The sequence below is a fragment of the Gopherus flavomarginatus genome, chromosome 5, assembly GCF_025201925.1.
Source record: "Gopherus flavomarginatus isolate rGopFla2 chromosome 5, rGopFla2.mat.asm, whole genome shotgun sequence".
NCBI lineage: Eukaryota > Metazoa > Chordata > Testudines > Testudinidae > Gopherus > Gopherus flavomarginatus.
The window spans coordinates 92,441,135-92,460,422 of record NC_066621.1 but is presented as its reverse complement, the minus strand read 5'-3'; the positions used below and the strand labels follow the sequence as shown (position 1 = coordinate 92,460,422).

The window sequence follows — 19,288 nt, the reverse complement described above, 5'->3', positions numbered from 1 at the left end:
AGCTCAAAACTCAAGAACAGAAGCACTTTAAATGTAGAGCTGATATATCAGTCCCTAGACTGTGAATTGTTTTAAGAGTTGTAGCCATGTTGGTCCCAGGATTTCAGAGAAACAGGATGGGTGAGGTAATATCTTTTATTGGACCAACTTCTGTTGGAGAAAGAGGCAAGCATTTGAGCTTACACAGAACTCTTCTGAAGAGAGTACCTCATCCACCTTGTCTCTCTAACAGTTTTAAGAGTGAGCTGTGTCTAGATTACCTTAATTTTATGTTTCTTTGTGGTTTTGATTTGGGTTTTTCTGTTGACTAAAGTTCTGCAGAATTCTGAAGTAGCAGAACCCAAACCCTTTGGAAATACAATGGCAATTGAGAGGGAAAAAGAGAATCTGTCACTCTCTTCCAGTAGTTGTCCCTGCACTTGGCATTTATAGCTTCACTGGTGATTCAGGAGGTGACGTATTTCCCCTGGAGTCAGTGCTGAATCAGTACCACTGTGAGTGATGTTAGACAGTTGTAAACTGCATCTTTTTGATAAGGTGCAAAAATACAGCTTAGCTTTTAGAATGATGAAGAGTCTGGAGTCTGATGTGATGTCATGTTTCACCTCTCTAGGAAGCTGCCTGATAAGAGCAGGAGAAAAGTGAACTTGCATTCTCTCCTCCAGTGGGGAAGTGGTAGTGGCCTGGTGTGACCCACACACCTCCCTGGGTGTGGTGCCCTGTCACCTCTGTTCCTGGCCAGTTGGAGCTGCGAAGCCAGCACTCTGGCCAGAGGCAGTCTGCAGAGCTGCCTGGTTTTGCCTCCACCTAGCAGCTGAGTGAGGGAGATGTTGCCGCTTCCGAGGAGACCCCCAGGTTAGTGCCACCCGGAGCCCGCCTCCTCCCATGCCCAAACTCTGCTCCTGGTGGAGGCGCAAGGGCAGACTGCCCCAGCAGTGGTCGGTGCGCCTGGCTCAGGGGCTTTCTGAGCTGCCCTGAGCCAGGCACAGCAGCCGCTGCAGAAGTCACGGAAGGTCACGGAATCCATGACCTCCATGACAAACTTATAGCCTTACCTATGACTAAAGTCCTTAGTCAGTCAAAACTTGCATTGACTTTAATGGACGTATTGACTTAGCTGTGATTACTGTATTGGGCCTCTACTGCTCAAGAAACAGCATAATGGCCAGAGTGGAGAGAATCTGCTCCTTGCTTGGCTCTACTGTTGATATTAATTATACAAAACTGTAAGTATGGCATTGTCTTCCTTGTGCTATTTATTTTTCTCTTTCATTTTGCTATAAATAAATAAATTGCATTTAAAAAAAATTGAGTCAAATGATCCAATTAATGAGAACACCTGCTGGCAATATTTGAGAAAACTGGCAATTTTACCAGTCATGTTTAAATGTAAGTAGATCTAATCTACCTACTCTAATCTTTCTAGGTATTTTAATGTATCCATCACAGTGCCTGAGACACTGCCAACATGTACACTGTTTTTTATTTAACAAAAAATAGTATTCAAAATGCAAAGATATATTTTCAAGGGGATTATAGTTTAATTCTAAGAAGCGCAAAATTCTACAAATATGTAGCAACTACTTTCCAAGGGTGTTGTGAGGACTAATTAGTTAATAAATCACTGTGAATATGAAAATCTGAGTGTTTAGTGTTAGGACAATGTTGAGTTTATTTTTGTTACTGTAGAACTTCACTAGATGTCAGTATAGAAACAATTTACTTATATTGTGCAGTGAGTTTTGTAGAGAGTGTGGATTTTTCTCCCCCACAGTATAGCAGGAAAGTGAGCCGGTTTAATAAAAGGTCTAATTCCTTTAACATTTACTACTGCAGGAAGGCATTACCATTTTCATGAAGTATGTTTTAGGATGGCAAAAACATTACTTTCTTAACACATCTGTTCTTTTAAAAAAATCAACTTTTTTTCCCTTTTTAGACCCTGATCAAGCATCCTTGATCAAGAAGGGTTCTTATGTCCTACTGAAGTCAATGAGAATTAAGTATGTGCTTTAAATTTAAGCACATGCTTAATTATTTCCTGAATTGGGACTCTGGAGCCCTTGAAGTTAATTCTTCTAATGAGCATACTCCGTTGTCAAGTATTTCTTTTAAACGAGTTTCTTTGCATATCTGCATTGGCTAGCTGCACCACAGATAATGGGCCAGAACTTCTAGTACGTGGTGTCATTACTTTCGCTGCATTGTCAGTATAAACTGGACCCAACTTCAGTTAACTGACTCCTAGGGGAACCCATCAGTGCAAAGGTGGTCTTCCAGAAGCATAGAGCCAATGTAAAAGCCTCTTATACCACTCCCCTTCTTTGCAGCTGGTGTGGCAGTGCAAAGGGGTGTTGTTGGAGGCATAGGGACGTAGCCAGGGTGCTCCTGCACCGTGCTTATCTCTGTCTGCATTTTTATCTCCTGAGGTTGTTTTGCTGTCAAAGAAAATTAGGGCAACCTAAGGGCCGCTCTAACTTGGCAGAAGGGAACTGGTGCTATATAGAACATTAGCATGATTAAGAGAGTGTAAAGGTGAAGTTTATGCCATATTTGCACCTTCTCCCCATTGCTGACTTGTACTGTGTGCACTTAGGCTGTAGCTCTGAATCTGACACATACATTAAAAAGCAACCTTTTAATAAGTATTATGAAAAGTGACTCTGGGAGAACAGCATCCAGGCTAAAAGATGTTTTTTCAAATTGCTAGTCCTGCAAATCCGTGCTGGGATCTGGGGATGCTTTCTTTCTTGCATATATTCACTAGTAATAAACAAGGAGTCCGGCAGCACCTTAAAGACTAACAGATTTATTTGGGCATAAGCTTTAGTGGGTAAAAAACTTCACTTCTTTAGATGCATGGAGTGAAAGTTACAGATGCAGGCATTATATAATGACACATGACGAGAGGAGCGTTACCTCACAAGTGAAGAACCGGTGTTGACGGTGTTCAATCAGGGTGGATGTAGTCAGTGGTGCGCTGGAGCCGGTTCGCAAGAATCGGTTGTTAAATTTAGAAGCCGATGTAGAACTGGTTGTAAAGGGACTGGCAGGTGGGCAAACTCCGGTCTGCGGGTCACATCGGGACCGTCCTGTCTGGCCCACCTGAGCTCCCAGCTGGGGAGGCTCCCCCGGCCCCTCCCTCGCTTCCTTCCCCTCTCGTAGAGTCCCAGTGTGCCATGCCAGCGCTTTGGGCAGCTCTGCAGCTCCTGCTGCCTTGAGCAGCATGGTAAGGGGGCCAGGCCGTGGCTGGGAAGAGGGGTTGGATAAGGGGCAGGGAGTGGTTGGAGGGGACGGAGGTTCAGGGGGATGGGGGCAGTCAGGGGACGGGGAATGAGGGCGGGGTTGGGTAGGCGTGGGAGTCCCGGGGGTCTGTTGGGGTGGTGGTGGATGGGGTCGGGGCAGTCAGGGGACAGGGAGTGGGGGGGTTGATGGGTTGCGGGTTCTGAGGGGGGCAGTCAGAGGCAGGAAGTGGGTTGGGGTCAGATGGGGGAGGGAGACAGGCACATGGGGCTTGTACTAACCGTACGGTTCCCTATCAGATCTTCGGCAGTGCGAGGGGATCTTCACTCACTCCGGGTGAACGACCTGCCTCCAAAATGCTGCCGAAACCGGTTATTAGGATTTTGGGAGCTCATCACTGGATGTAGTCCACTCCCAATAATAGATGGGGAGGTGTCACACCGGTTCTCCACTTGTGAGGTAACTCCCTTCTCTTCATGTGTCATTATATAATGCCTGCATCTGTAATTTTCACTCTATGCGTCTGAAGAAGTGAAGTTTTTTACCCACTAAAGCTTATGCCCAAATAAATCTGTTAGTCTTTAAGGTGCCACCAGACTCCTTTTGTTTTTGTGGATACAGACTAACACGGCTATCCCCTGATACTAGTAATAAAGATTGTCTTCCGTGAGACGTGTGGCTCCATTGCCGTCACAAGGCTTGTGCAAGTGTATCTGTTTAACCCTATAATTAGTGCTTAGGAAATAATTCTGTTGATGCACAAAAGGGAATGGAATTTCACATCACTCTCTCTTACCTGTGTTAGCTCTGCAGGGATAGAGGGAGTGCAAACTACTTTTTTTGGTTTTGGGGTTTTTTTTGGTCACTAATGAGCAGATATGTCTTGGAAAACACATTTTTACAGTCATTTTTCAGAGCGGAACGTTAGGTACCTTTGTATACCCCAAAAAAGATCAAACGTTTTAACAGTAGTAGCCAGATACCAATGATGGGAAAATTAGAAATGCATAAAAACAGATTTTGAAAATATAAAATGTCAGACAAAAATTAGCAGCAAAAGGAATTTTGTAGAGAGGTTTGTTAGATTAACAAAGAGTACTTGCAGATAAGATAGCATATGGTACAATCAACATTTAAAGATTTCAGTTCTTTTTGAAGGAAATATGAATGGATTTTTCATACATTATACCCACTTTGAGGAGACAAAAAGGAGAGAGCATTTTTGAAGCTCTGCCTTATATAAGATTTCCTTTCTCTCAGCTGATACCCTAAGGGCATTTAGTTAAACAGCCTGAAGTGCAGGATTTAAAGTGTTTTGTAACAGGACAGGTACAGCATATTAAAGAGCCTTTACAAAGGCACCTTGAGGAATTGTCTTTTAATATTTTAAAGATGAGAGTCTTACTTTTCTCGCTCCCTTCCCTCCACCCATCACCATTTTATTTTAGCTGAGTCATCAAATTCTGCTGCAGCAGAGCTCCAGAGTAAAATTCTACTGTGAGTTGTGCTATTTGTGAACAACACAACAGTCCACTTTTTGGCCTCAAAGGAAAGCATACGTGCCTGCTTTTCATTTCCTCTAGACTGAAATGAGGGCTAAGAGCACCAAGTCCCTTGATGAAAAAGGCAGGCTGAACAACTCTTGCCTTTCTCAAAATGCCTTGTGCTGGAGTGTTGGGAAGTTGTGGCATTCATGATCAGGTCTGCCTAACTCCTTAGAGAGATCTACACTTGCTTACATATTTAGAAGGGGGATCACTGAGGGGCCAGAAAGCCATGAAAAAGTGCACAAAAAGGCACAGCAAATTCTCTCCTTCAGACCATTGGAGCTACAGAAAAATCAAGATGTAGCAAAGCTCAGGAGACTTGGTTTTGAAAGCTCCTTTTAGAGAGCTATGTCCTGCTGAGTCTGATCTAGGAAAGGTGCATGGACAGTGCTTGGAATCTGTTAACCTTCAAGGCATGCTGCAAGGCCCACCTTTTCCCCAAGGCATTTGGGGAGGGTTGCAGGTCTTGTCGTTAGTAGTGGGGGTTATTTTATGTATTGGAACATATTTATTATACACGGGAAAGAACAGTCCATTGTTTTAAAATGTTACTGTGAAATTAAATTTATTGGCTGGGTGCCCAGAGCTTGGGAAGGGGGGCCTCTAGTTTTGTTTATATAAATCAAATATATCAATGTGCACCTAGAAATTAAGGAAAATGTGAGGGCATAGGAATAATTGATTAATTGCATGAGAACATTGTTTTTTGAGATGAGGGCTGACAACCTCTGCCATTTCCCGATGGCCCATGTATGTGAGAAAATATAGCAACATTTAAATATTATGCCAAACAGATAGAGGGTGCTCAGGTAGCAGCCAGAGCACCCTCCATCCATCCCCTATTTCAGGCTCTTAGGGCAAATCGAGCAATAAACTAAGTAGGGGGCAATTAAACACTCTCATTTGTGATCTTCAGCTTAGTATATTTTTAAACATTGGGAGAAATAAGAAAAATAGCACCCACTAGTAAACTGATCAGGTCACAGTTGGAAGGGTCATAAGTCTTCATACCTTAGGGCACGAGTTGATCCCTCCCCATCTATGTTATTGCTAATTTGGATGCTTATGGCAGGGATTCTCAATTTTTTTTCATTATATGGACTGAAATTTAATAAATTGTCTCGTGCACAATTCCTTTCCCATTTCTGATTGCAGAGACCACCCCCCTTCCCATTCCTGACCACATAACACCCCTGCAATTATAGCAGATATTCACATGGAAAAATAATAGTAGGGAAGAACGTAATGTATTTTTAGCCTCTCTCAATGCAATTTGACAGCTGGAAATAAGGAGGAGTGCTGACACCACTTGACCAGCAGCTCTTGTCAGATCACCAGTGCTCTATGGCTCACGTTTTGAGAACTGCTGCCTTACAGGGTTTTTATATGCAATTTTCTGAATCATGAGCTTGGCTGTTGTCAGCTATCAGTTGGATTACTGGTCCTTCCTTGTGTGGCAATTTTGGTGTTCCTACATAGACCCACTTTTTTTCTAATAAGAGATGGGCCCAAACCATAAAGTTCAAATCTGAATTCAGAAGTCTCTGGTGGTTGGAGGTGATCAGATCTAGGGTGATGAGATGGGCCCATCTCTGTATTTTATACAGCTGAAATGATTAATATAAATAATAAAACTAAACCGTATTACAAAGAACTGCAGGTAAATGTATTTTACAAAATGTATTTTGTAAATACCTTCTCTGTCTTTTCACTATATTACTTACACCCTTAGCTGCTGTTCCCTGGCCTCCTGGGAAGTAAAATTAGCATCTAATTTAGTTGCTTGAGTATAATTATACATTGCACTTTTAAACTCTGGGATTTATCCCTTCTTGCCTGTAGCTTTTAAATCTGCTCATAAACCACAGTTCAGTAGCCTGATGTCGGAGATCCTTGTGAAGAGGTTAGAGTGTATTTTCCCCCCTCTCCTTTCTCAAGAAAGATCCAACCTGGCTGAATCTCTGAAATTAATTGCTGTTTTGCCTTTTATAGGAGTAGAAGTATAATGTGTGAGCTCAGGAAGCTGTTTCCCCACATGTAAGGCTTCCATTGTTGCTACTCTGGATTCTTTCAGATAATAAAGTACTTTGGGGGGAACAGAATTCGTCTGGTTCCAGTGTACATGGTCACTCTCTCGGCCTTGCCTTAGTGTTATTCATGCTCCAAAAGATTGTGTCCAGTCTGTTTGTACTGGAGTGATCAGGTTAAAAAAAACTTGGTTTAAACATTGTTCAGTAAATCCAACCACTAGACTTTCTCTGTTTACAGAATGAAAGTTGAAATCCCTTTTAACTTAGTATTGGTAAGTGGGGGATGGGAGGCAAGAAACTCATAGTTTAGTACAGGGGCCTTTCAGCAGTGCTGTGCCGAGTCTTCAATTGTTCACTCTAATTTAAGGTTTCACGTGCCGGTCGTACATTTTAACGTTTTTTAGAAGATCTCTCTCTACAAGTCTATATATTATATAACTAAACTAGTGTTGTACTGTAAAATAAACAAGGTTTTCAAAATGTTTAAGTAGTTTCATTTAAAATTAAATTAAAATGTTGATCTTACGCCGCCTGCCCACTGCTGGTCTGGGGTTCTGTTCATCTAGGCTGGCAGTGGGCTGAGTGGGGGCTGCGGCTGAGACCCCAGCTGGGAAGGGTCTGGCAGCGGGCTGTGTGGAGCTAGCAGCCGGGACCTCAGACTGGCCGTGGGCTGAGCAGCTCAGCCCACTGCCGCTCAGGGGTTCCATCCTCCGGCTCCTGCCAGCCGGGATCCCAGCTGCCGGACCTGCTCAGCCCGCTGCTAGTCTGGGGTCCTGGCCCTGCCCACATACAGTGGGTACCTACCTTCTCCCTGGTTCTGGCCCATTCTCTTCCTCTCTCTGCACTGAGCTGAGGGTGGGAGTGGACCGAGCGCAGGGCTGGGGGTGAAGGGTCTTGCCAGGAGCTAGAATGAGGGAGGGGGCTCAGGGTTGGGGCAGGAGGTTTGGGTATGGGGACACTTACCTGAGCAGCTCCCATTTGGTGTGAGGGGTGCAGGTGGGAATGTGAGTGGGGGTGCAGAAGCTCCTGTTTGGTGCTCAGGGTGGGGATGGGGATGTGTGGGGTGCATGGGATGTGGTGGGGGCTGGAGATGTGGAGGGTGCAAGAGTCAGGGCAGAGGGCTCGGCAGATGTGAGGGGGTGCAGGTGTCAGGGTAGGAAGGCTGGGTATGTGTGGGGGTGCCAGAGTCAGGGCTGGGGTCATGCGGAGGGGTGAAGGCGTCAGCAGAGGGCTGAGTGGTACAGGGCTCAGGGCAGGAGCCTGGGATGTGTGCGGGAATGCAGGGCTCAGGGCAGAGGGCTGGGTGTGTGTTGGGGGGGTCAGGACAGAGGGCTGGGAGACTGCCCCCCCCACAACCCCCAGTCCCCCTCACTCCTTGTCCCGACTACCCCCTCCTGGGATCCCATCCTCTATCTAAGCCTCCCTGCCCCTTGTCCCCTGACTGCCCCCCTAGGACTCTCCCTGCTATCTGTCCCCTGACTGCCCCAACCCTTATCCACACCCCCGCACCCAGACAGAACCCCCTGGACTCCCATGCCTATCTAACCGCTCCCCGCCCCCTGACAGGACCCCCCAGAACTCTGGACCCATACAACACCCCCCTGCTCGCCCAACCCCTCTCCTCACCGCTACCTCCTGACAGCCCCCCTGAACTCCCACCCCCCCAGCTCATTGTCCCTTGACCATCCCCTCCAGAGACCCCCCCCCAACTGCCTCCCCAGGACCCTCCTTGCTCCTTGTCCCCTGATTGCCTTGACCTCTATCCACCCCCCACCCCCTAACAGACCTCGGGACTCCCATGCCCCATCCAACCCCCCCTGCTCCCTGACTGCCCTTTCCAGAGACTCCCACCCCTAACCACCCCCCCCGGGATCCACCCCCCCCATCCAACCCACCCTGTCCCCTGACTGCCCCCACCCCTTATCCAACCCCCCGGACCCAGACCCCTTAACGTGATCCGGAGCCCTGCCACCTCGCGCGCAGTGCTCTGAGGGGCGGGGCGGGGCTTCGCGAGCCAGCGGGGCTCCGGATGAGCGGGGAGCATCTTTCCCTCCCCATGGAGCCAAATGCTGCCCCGCGGGAGCGCGCACAGCCCCAACCCCCAGAGCACTGTACGCGGCAGCATGGCTCATGGGGAAGGCGGGGGAGGGGCTGGCGGCTTGCTGCATTCAGCCTGGTGCTCCAGCCTGGGAATGTGGACCCTGCAGCTTGCTACGTTGGCAGGATTTTTAATGGCACACTGAGGTCCCGGCAGGCCCCAGCGTGTCATTAAAAATTGGCTATGGCACGCGTTCCATAGGTTGCCGACCCCTGGTTTAGTAGTAAGAGTCTTAAACATTTAGTTTTAACACAGAAACATCTGACTACCTGGAAAGGTTGTATAGCCCACGAAGTTCTGAAGTACTAATGTTTGGTCAGTGCTTGCCAATCTTTGGATGTAACTGTACCAGTTTACCAGATTAAGATCTAGTCAGCATTACAGCTACTGATGCTAAAGGGAGCTGGTTCCAGCACAGTTGTACCCTTATGGAGTTTCATTTTATAGTGTAGGTGGGCCTTTAACATTGGTCCCAAAACTGTCCTAAAGCCTAGATCTGCACCAGAGCCCCTGACCAGAAACAGTACATGTGTGTACACAAATAAATGTTACAATTACAACTAGAAGAGTGTGAGTTGCTGATGCGAAAATTCATTTTAAAAACCCCAGTTCTAGGCTCACGTTTATAATTGGTGACTGTGATGCTACTCTGAACATTAGGAAAAAGAACTTCCTTTTCATCCTTTCTGGATGATAAATGGAACCGATGCTGCCAATCTGCTTTGGATTCCTCCACTCAGTGTCAAAAGTATTTTTTGGAAAGCTACCTTTTCCCTAGCCCTTAAGGCAGGGCCATCCCTATGGGGCTTTGGGGCCCAGGGCGGAAGTGACATCACTTCCAGGACCAACCGTGCTGGGGGCAGGTAGGGGAGGCTGGATGAGCTGGTCCCCTCACAAACAGCCAGGTGTGACCACATTCTAGCCCTCACAGGGCCCTGCTTCAGCAGCACCACTGGGCTCCAGGGGGCTGCGGCCACGCCACCCACCTTCCTGGGGTTGGGGAGGCTGCGACGGTGCCGCCATGCACTCTCCCTCCTGCTGCACTCTCTCTCAGGTGGAAGGGGTGGGCTAGGGGTAGCCTGCCCCAACCAGTGGTTCACCCGCTGCCCATATGGCGCCGGCCGATGGGGCCCAGAGCATTTGCTCCAATTCGCTATCCCCTAGGGTCAGCTCTGCCTTGAGGTAGGCAGTTGCATGCACAGATTCCACAGTCATCTCTCAGAGACTGTATTTTTTTTTACTAGACTAAAACGAGTCATGATGGTCACTCAGGATCAGCGTAAGGTGTTTAGATTGAGAGTGTTCTTAGTGGCAGCACAGTTAGATTTATACTTGTGCTAAACAGCTTCTTGTCACAAACAAAAATTTTCTTTGGCTCAAAAGTACATGAAGAGGCCAACACTCTAGTAGCAGCATATTGCAGGAGTCTCTGGGCTGACGGGCTGCAAGCAATGATGTGCTTCACATTGCTCCCAAGTGACACCCTTTCTCCGCCCCCAAAATCTGGCCAGTGCTTGGAAGGGCATTTATCAGCTGGCTCCTGTTGGATAACGGCAGCCTTTAGCTAAAGAATGGGGTACAGATTTTTAAAGGTATGTAGATACAGAAAGATGTAGACATGCACCTAGTAGGATTTCCAATGTATCTAGGCAGGTATTGATCTTCCAACTGATTTTAGGTGCCTGGGCACTTCTGAAAATCCTGGATTCCTGTCGGGATCACTGCAGTTGAGTGTTGGGAAGGATAAAATTCAGAAAGAAATGGAAGGGTAAATTGGGGCAGGTTTCTGGGGAAATAACTTGGTCTTCGATGATCAATATTTTAGGATTTTTTTCATTTAAATAGTTCCAGTGAGCCTATGCAGTGCAAAATACTCTGACAAATAATGTTAATTTGAATGGGTCTTATCTGTAAGTAGACATTTTGAAAAAAGTACTTCCCAGAAAAATAAAATACAAAGCCTGCTTTCTACCTTAAACCCATCTTAAAGAACTCCCTGAGGATTTGAAGGAATTCTCCAGTGACATAGGGACACTGTGCCTCCTAACCCATGGTGCATGGGACACAGTTTTTTTCTTCCTGCACCTTGACAATCTCTGGCCACTAGAATGGCCCTTAGGGGCTTCTGGTCAGCTGGTGTAATGCACAGCAGCCTCCGAGGTCAAGAAAGCAAAAATGTTGCATAGCTACCTTTGTGCACGCCCCCTTCCTTATCCAAGTATGGAAGGATGGACTCCTGGGTTTAATTTTTAGTTTCTCTCAGTGATTCCATTTCAAATGAGTCCATTTTATAAACCAAAGAACATTTTCAAGCTGCCAGGCCAGTGCTGCAAACTCCATCTGGGCTCTGAGAATTCAGCAGGGTTTTGTCTGCATCAAGATTCTGCACTCAAAATTCAGCTGAGGATTCTTTTGCTGATGTGTGCAGTAGAATAGATTCCAGCTCACTGTATTGTATTGGCTAGGCAGGGGTAATGGAAACACAACTGTGTTGTTGTCTGTGAAATGGGGAGGTCTGACTACTTGCAGGGAGGAGATCTATAGACTAAGGAGTTGCCATTGTCATTCTGACATAGTTACTTTCCTGGTCATAGCTGTACTCTAAATGTTCTGTGATGGTGCTTGATAATGGCTGACATGCTGTTCATAATTGTAACATGTACTAATGAATGCTTTATTAGAGGGAAGATCTGCCCATTCTGTCTGTCTTTCCTTTCCGTAATGTTGCAGATGTGGTTCACTGAGACTTGGAGTCATGGAAAGTGGCACTTTGTAAGAGACTTTTTCTCCATGGTCAGCCATCAGGATCATTGCATTGGTTCCGAAGACATGTATTCTTGTTTAACTCTTCTGATTAGACCTGATGACTGAAATGTGGGGTCTTGAAAGCAGGTGTTGAGAAAGTAGGGCAAAATCCTTGAAGTCTAGGATCATTCAACTTTGCTGGATTGGGTAAATGTGTGGGAAACAAAAAAATGGAAAAGGTAAGAGGGAATACTTATTTTATTGTCATTGCTGCGAATCTTCCTACAGAACCACTTTTATAATTTTAGTGGGTCATCATGGGCTCCACAGGAGCCACACACAGAGTGTGTGCTCAGAATAGGGTCTAGCCAGTCTCTCTGTAATTAAGGTACGGAATAAAATTCTTATTTATAATGAAGAAGCATTTTCTGTGTACTTGCCAGTGAGCGTTAACAGAATAACATCTTGTGATGTTTCACTCCATATTTATGAAAATATGCTTATTATATGAATGGCATAACTGAGATATGCAATATGGCTCATGTAAGATATCATTGGAAAGGTTATGATTTATTGAATGTGATTATCCAATTTGTATGCCTTTGTCATTTCTGTATCTGAACACTTGTTCTTCCACTGGGATACAAAGGGTTCCTGCCATACACAGGAGCTATATAAAGCAGGGGAGTGACGACATCACGGTTCTCCTCTGCCTCCCCACCCAAAGAGACAGTGAAAAACACCTGAAAGCAAGAACTGAATTGAGGGGAGAAGGGTTGAACCCAAGCTGGGAGGGCGTCCAGTCTGAGAGTGGAAATTCCTGAAATCTCCAGCTGCAGGCCAGTGCAGCTGCCTTTCAAGACTTTCCGTAATCTACCTGTGACAATATCTAGGGTGAGAAATTACTGTTTCTTAAATATATTGAGTTTAACGTGCATATTTCATTTTATTTGCTCAGTAATCTGCTTTGTTCTGTTTATCTCTTATATTCACTTAAAATTCACCTTTTGTAGTTAATAAACTTATTTCTTGGCTGTGCATACCTTCCTCCACATTGAGGGAGGAGGTGGATTTCATAACCTATCTTTGGGTCTGCACCCCAAAGGAGGTGGACACCTGAGTGCTGCGGCAAGTCCCTTAAGCTGAGCCTTCACAGAACTGATCTCAGTGTCTGTTTCATCCTGCAGTTTGGTGTGGCCCTGCCTGTGTGTGTGCTGGAGGAGGCTTAGTAGAATAGCTTGGCTTAAGCAAGACAGGTAAAAAGGGTACCCAGGCTGGTATAATAGGCTCAGTGGTATCTCAGCACATCAGGTGGCATTCTAGGGGGGGCAACCTGTCGCACATCTGCTTGAGCAATTTCAGGTGGCTTCTTCGGCTGACCAGGTTTATTTGGGGCAACATTGCCGTTACTGAGTCAAGCTAGTTACAAATTTGCAGGCTTTCTATGTCTTAGACTTAGATGTTCCCCTCTCCTTCCTCAGGTAGAGGGGAATTAATGCACAAGGAAGTGGGCTGAGAGCAGAAGGGGCCTGGAGTGGAGCAGCAGCAGTGCTCCCCTGAGTTTTCACAAATGTAGCCATTTGAAATAGAAATAGAAATAGAATCACTACACATAAATAAACTAAATCAGATAAAGAGGGGATATTGAGATGTTTATGGTAACAGTCAAAACAAAAATAATCAGGTACATTTTGCCTGTTGTAGTTGGAATAAAAACACAGATTTAACTACCTAGGTACTTTTATGGGACTCACCACCATGACATCTGAGTGCCCCCCACCCCCCTGCTCCCTTCTCCATCTGGAGAAGTAGCTTGAAAAGCATAAGAATTAATTTCCACCTTCCCTGTCTGTGTGTGGACTATGTGAAGAGCTATTGTGAGGACACTAAGGAGAAGTTTGCATTTAGTTCTGAATGATGTGAGGTCCAGGGGTATTTTCCTCTTGCTCCAGAGAAAGTTCTCTCTCCCACACTCATAACCAATATGTTCATTGCTGTGGTGGAACATTGCTGTTATTGGAGGTCATGGTTATAGAGAGACAGTCAGTCAGTTTTTCCAATCACTAGGCCATTTCCGTGGAGCGCTTTTAATATCATCAGGACCGAGACATTGAATTTGACCCAATGTTGGTGAGAAGCAGTTTAGAGAGCGGAGCCTTTTCACAAAAGCCTGTTTTGCTCACTGGACAGGCTTTTGCTTTTTGTACCAGGTTAACTTTTTTAGTCTGTCTGGCTTAATTCCCAGATGTAATGAGCTGCAGTAGAGTCTGGAAGTCACAAATACGTGTATTACTGTAGCTAGATCTGTGACTCATGCAAGGAGACTAAGGCCTGGTGTACATTTAAAAATTAGCTCAACCTAGCTGCATCCCACATTGCTGTGAAAAATTCTGAGCACTGGAGTTAGATTGACCTAATTCCTGGTGTAGATGCAGCTAAGTAGATGGAAGAATTCTTCTGTTGACCTCATTACTGCCTCTTGGAGAGGTGGATTTATTGTGTCGCAGAAAAACTCCTTCCGTTGATGCAGAAAGCTTCTACATTACAGCACTACTGTGACAGAGCTGCAGTTCCATAGCTGTGCCGCTGCAGCATCTGTAGTGTAGACGTGTCCTAAGTCTTCTAGCCATTCACAGATGGTAATGATAATTTTTCACAGCCGCAGCTGTCTGAGCATCTTTAGGAACTTAGATACGCAAGAGGACCCCAAAGCTATATATTGACTTTATAGTCATCAGTCAGGTGCCTTAGATCAAGGGGAATATTATGGAGGGGATATGTGCTCTGAGTACCTGCCTCTTCCTACCTGTACCAATTCTGTCATGCCTGGGTTCAGTTTTAGCCAGTTGCTCTTCATTCAGGTGTTGATCTTGCTAAGCATTAGGAATGCAATGAGTTGTTCCTGTTTACATCTGGACATACAGTGGGGTATTATCTGTATATCAGTGGGGTAAAGGAGACATACAGTGGGGTATTATCTGTATATTGCTGACATTTTTCAGTGTGTAACCAGCTCCCCCAGTGTCTTCATATAGATATTGAATAATATTGGGGAAAGGATAGAGAGAGCCTTGCAGCAAGGCAAGAGAGCGCTTTCAGGGCAGAGGAATAGTTGCCCATTACACCTCTCTGGGTTAGTTCTGAAAGAACTCGAACCATTTTAGGACATTTCCATGGACCTGTGCTGTTCATTTGAGCAAAAACATTAGTCTAATGTATTTTGACTATTATTATCATTTCCACATTTGTTTGACACAAGAGAAGATATTGGAATGAGGGGATTGGCAATGGGACAGCTAATACAGTGTTGCTGGAGTGGGAAATGAGGAATTTACCTCTCCAGTATCAAAACTTAAACTGCTTCCTGAGTACCAATACTCTTAGCATCCAGCTGTGAAAACCCACTGCTATGTATTGCAATATAAACAGCAGTGGTACATTGAAAATTTATGGGCAGAGTAAAATAAAATTCAGATAATATAAAATTAAGTGACACAAAGGTTACTTTATTGTACTTGGAGAGCAACGAAGGAGAGGGGAAAGGCAGATTTTTTCCTCCCTTCTAGTCTGACCGAGCTAGAATCTGTTGACCTTTGTTGTATTCGGGTTCATATATTGCACCCATCACCGTGGTATCTGGGCAATGCATTTAGTTTATTTTTAAAAGAAGATTGAGAAATGTGTTTTTTTTTTTCCTTTAAAATTTGGGTATATTTTATAAATAAACATTTTGGATGTCTTTTTTCCATTTGCCTTACAGATGGATCCAGCTTTGGAAGAAAGAATCAGAAAGAATAAGATATCATTGGAATCTGAATATGAGGTATTGTAGGCTTTTTGCTGAGGGCTTGTAGCCTTCTCTTGCCTACCCTAGCTGTTGGTCAGGTGTGCCTGCCCATAGTTAAAATTAAACTATTTGCCTTTAGTTCACTACTGTCCAGTAAAACTAGGGTTTTTGGTAAAAGATATTGAACATGCAATGCTTCTTTCTAAACACAACCCTGCTTTGATGTCCAGTTGCCAAGTACAGCACTAAAATGAAGCTAACAGTTTCTGTGGCTAGCCTAGTCTATAAAAGAAAAGCTTACGCTGGACTTGGATAGAATATGTGCATGTCAGCATTTATGCTACATATGATGTGATGAGATCCTTGAGAAATTGCAGGACCATGTGACCGCCTAGCTGACACTACCCACTAATCTATCTGTCTCCATAACTACTACTTATATTCCAAACGTGTGCAGTTTTCACACAGCTGCCATTCCCCTTTTGTCCATCAAAAAATATATACATCATGGAGAAATATTTCCTCCTTCCCCCAAATGTATTCCTTCCCACAATTATACTGCTCTAAGATGGAGGCCTGAGCTAGCTACAGGTTTAATGTCCAGTATCTCATAAGTCTTCAAGGCTGGAAATGGGTTTGTTATCCCTGAGGAAAGCTGTTATCCCTTTCTAGACATAAAAGGTGTTTGTTTCAGGCTCAGTCCCTTCCAAGATATTAGACCTTAAAATTATGACACGGATATATAGAAAAGGTTGGGGGTTTTTTTGGTAATTGTAGAGTTTTATAAAATTAAATGGAACAAATTATCTGCTCGTTGTTTCTACACTTGGTTTGTTTTGTTATTGAGTGGGAGGAGAGGGATAAAAGGGCACAAATAATTTGGGGTACAGTTTTTTGCCTACAGTTATTTGCAGGTGAAATTCCTGACACATGGGTGTCATGTACTTGATTGCACCATACTTAAATATTCAAATGATAGAAACTAGGGATGTAAAAGGTTAACTGGTAAGCTGGCCAGAGGGACCTGGTCTGGTCAGCTGGCCAGAGGGACCTCAGCCCTGGTCATGCCAGGCTGGCCGGTGGGACTCAGCTGCGCCAGGCCGGCCATGCAGAGCGGGCCTAGCCCTCGCCATGCCAGAGCTATCTCGGTTAACCGGTTAATTAAACGATATAATTTTAGTCATTTAACCAGTTAACTTTTTTAACTGATATTTACATCCTTAATAGTAACTGGACTTGCTAATAAAACCATTATATCACACTATCCCATCCATCATGAATTATCTATATCAGAATAATAATATGTACTCTTTTTGCTTTTCTAACATAAGCACACAGATTTTTCCTTCTCTAGTATGGAAAAGGTATTAAATTAAGTTGACTGGAAACAAATTTGGGGCATTGCACTTTTTATAAATAACTTTGTTTTGTAGTGTTTAGGGGGCAGAAAGCTTCATACTGAGTATGAATGGAAAATCCCAGCCTGAAATTCATAATTTACAATCCACTAATGACAGTTTCGTTTGTCCTTTGGGAGCCTTTAGTCTTGTGCGGTCCCTTATATGCATTCTAACTCTGGTTTGATTTATTAACGTGAAAGAGCTACAGTGCAATGAAAAGAACAGTCTCTGTCCTTTTAACATGATAACTCCTAAGCTCAGAATGGAACTGTACATGTGATTGGATAAGCCGCGCTTTCTCCCAACCATAATTAAGTACATGGTTGAAGGACAATATTTAAACGGCCATAATTGCACTGACTCTTGTAGGAGACATCAGTGTTCATAAAATGAAGATGGCATAACAAAATCTTAAACACATATTCCGATAATTCTTGTGAGGCTCATTCCTGTTAGCAGAAGTGACTGAAACATTCTTAATTTTTGTTTTTTAATCTAAACTGCAGAAGAACCCCATGCCACAGAGTTCAGATCTAGATCCAAACTTTACCAAACAACACAGCATTCAGATCTTGCATTCCAGTGTGGTTGATTATAGAGAGAGGACCAATATATGTTGTTTGGATTGTATCAGGATTTGAAATTCCTCATAATTAAGTTGGATTCAGATCAGTTCGGGGCCCATCTCTAATGTCAAAATACAAATATATAAAAGTGTATAATTATAATAACTTTGCTATGGGCCCAAACCTGCTAAGTGCTGAGCATCCTAAATTCTCACTACAGTGCAAGTTAAAGGACCTCTGTGCCCCAGCAGGGTTGTATATCACATTGCAGGACTGGGCTGTATCAGAGTGTTTGACTATTTAATTCATTGTTTCCTCTTCATTCCTACTGAAAAAATTCCTGGACAAATCCTTTGTCATCTCTCTCCTTGAGTACAGTGAACTTTTTGCTCTGTGGACCCTATAGTCTACCTTTTTCCTACACTGTTCCCTAGGCTACCCAAAATATGGCTGCTTAAGAACATCTTGGAATTTTATATATAGAACTACGTGGAGGGTTATAATAGTGCTTCTTATTAAGGACAGTAATAGTAAAATGCTAAGGACCCTAAGAAGGCTGCATAATTATTATGTAATACTCAAAGGAGAAGGGCATTATTTTACAATCTTGCCATACTAACAGCATTATTTTACCCAGCTGCTGTTGAAGACAACTGTCCTTTTTGAAATTTGGCTGTCTGATGTATAAAAACCTTCCATTGACTTCTGTTTCTTCTTCTTCTTCTTCTTCTTATGGGAATATATGTGTTGAATTCTTTTGGTATGCTGAGATTACTGCGTAAAGCTTACCTACCACCTTTTGAGTCCTGGCTCACAGGGCAAGGATATTTCCAATGTACTATAACATTATATCCTGACTCAATATGAATTTTGTGAGTTAAGATATCATCAAGTCATGATTTAAAGTGACAAATTTTATGTGAAGACATTTTTTTCACTATAGCAGTAGTTGTGCGAAGTTCAGTTTATCCCACGTAGGAGCACAGTTGGTATTGATGTTATTTCAAGGACTGCAGTAGAGGCGACCATTTGTGTGTGTAATTTATACTGAAGTGTTAATCTCTTGGGTCTATCATTGGTTCCATCCATCTTGTGCTTTGGGATGTGCCAAAGGAGCAAACTGCCTTTACACACGTTCCCTTTTGCTCATGCATTCATCACACACACACTTGTGTTCTCACACAGCCAGCTAGTCCTTGCTGCTCCCATTTGCCTAATAAATCATTGTCCTTTCCATAGCTGAAATTGGTACTAATGTGAATGTAGTTCCATGCTTGAGCCTTCTTAAACAAACTATAAAAAATGCAAAGTAGTATATAACTTGTGCTAAGACAGAGGTCTAGAGTATTTTTTTTTAAAGTGCTAAAGTGGCACTTAAAAAATTAAAGCAAGGAGGGGAATTATTTTCCCGATTGGCACATTGTTCCCTATCAATTTATTTTGAATACCCCCCAAAAAATTCTTTCTAATCATAATTTTTTTTCTACAGTATCTTTTATCCTTCCAGATCTAAAGTGGTTTGCAAATGTAAAGGGTCACAGTCAACTTTTAATCGCAAGTATATTTGAAATTGTTTATTCACTAAATTATATGTTACCCTGAGGATTACTATAGCTGAAAGAGATTAGAGGGAATCCCCCTCCTACCCTCAATTTTGTACTTTGTGGGCAATCACTTTCAATGCTCCTACATTGAGGCCTGGATCCAGCATAGCACTTAAGTTAAGCACAGGCTTTAAGTTAACTTACAGGAGTACTCCCATTGAAGTCAAAGCCTAAAATTAAGCACATACATAAATTTTGCAGGATTGGGGCCTTACTTAGTTTCCTCTATTATTGGTGTGAGTCTTTCCAACAGCAGAAGAGAAGAGTA

The 19,288-nt window shown here is 43.9% G+C and overlaps 1 protein-coding gene across 1 annotated transcript in view; it reads left to right on the top strand.

The window, feature by feature from the left end:
* LOC127051369 (cytochrome c oxidase assembly protein COX16 homolog, mitochondrial) overlaps positions 1 to 19,288 on the top strand; it is a 71,954-nt gene that overhangs the window by 34,545 nt on the left and 18,121 nt on the right. Inside the window, exon 3 of the mRNA XM_050953644.1 lies at positions 15,424 to 15,486. Within this exon, the coding sequence (XP_050809601.1) occupies positions 15,424 to 15,486 (63 nt within the window). The remainder of the gene's footprint in view (positions 1 to 15,423; positions 15,487 to 19,288) is intronic.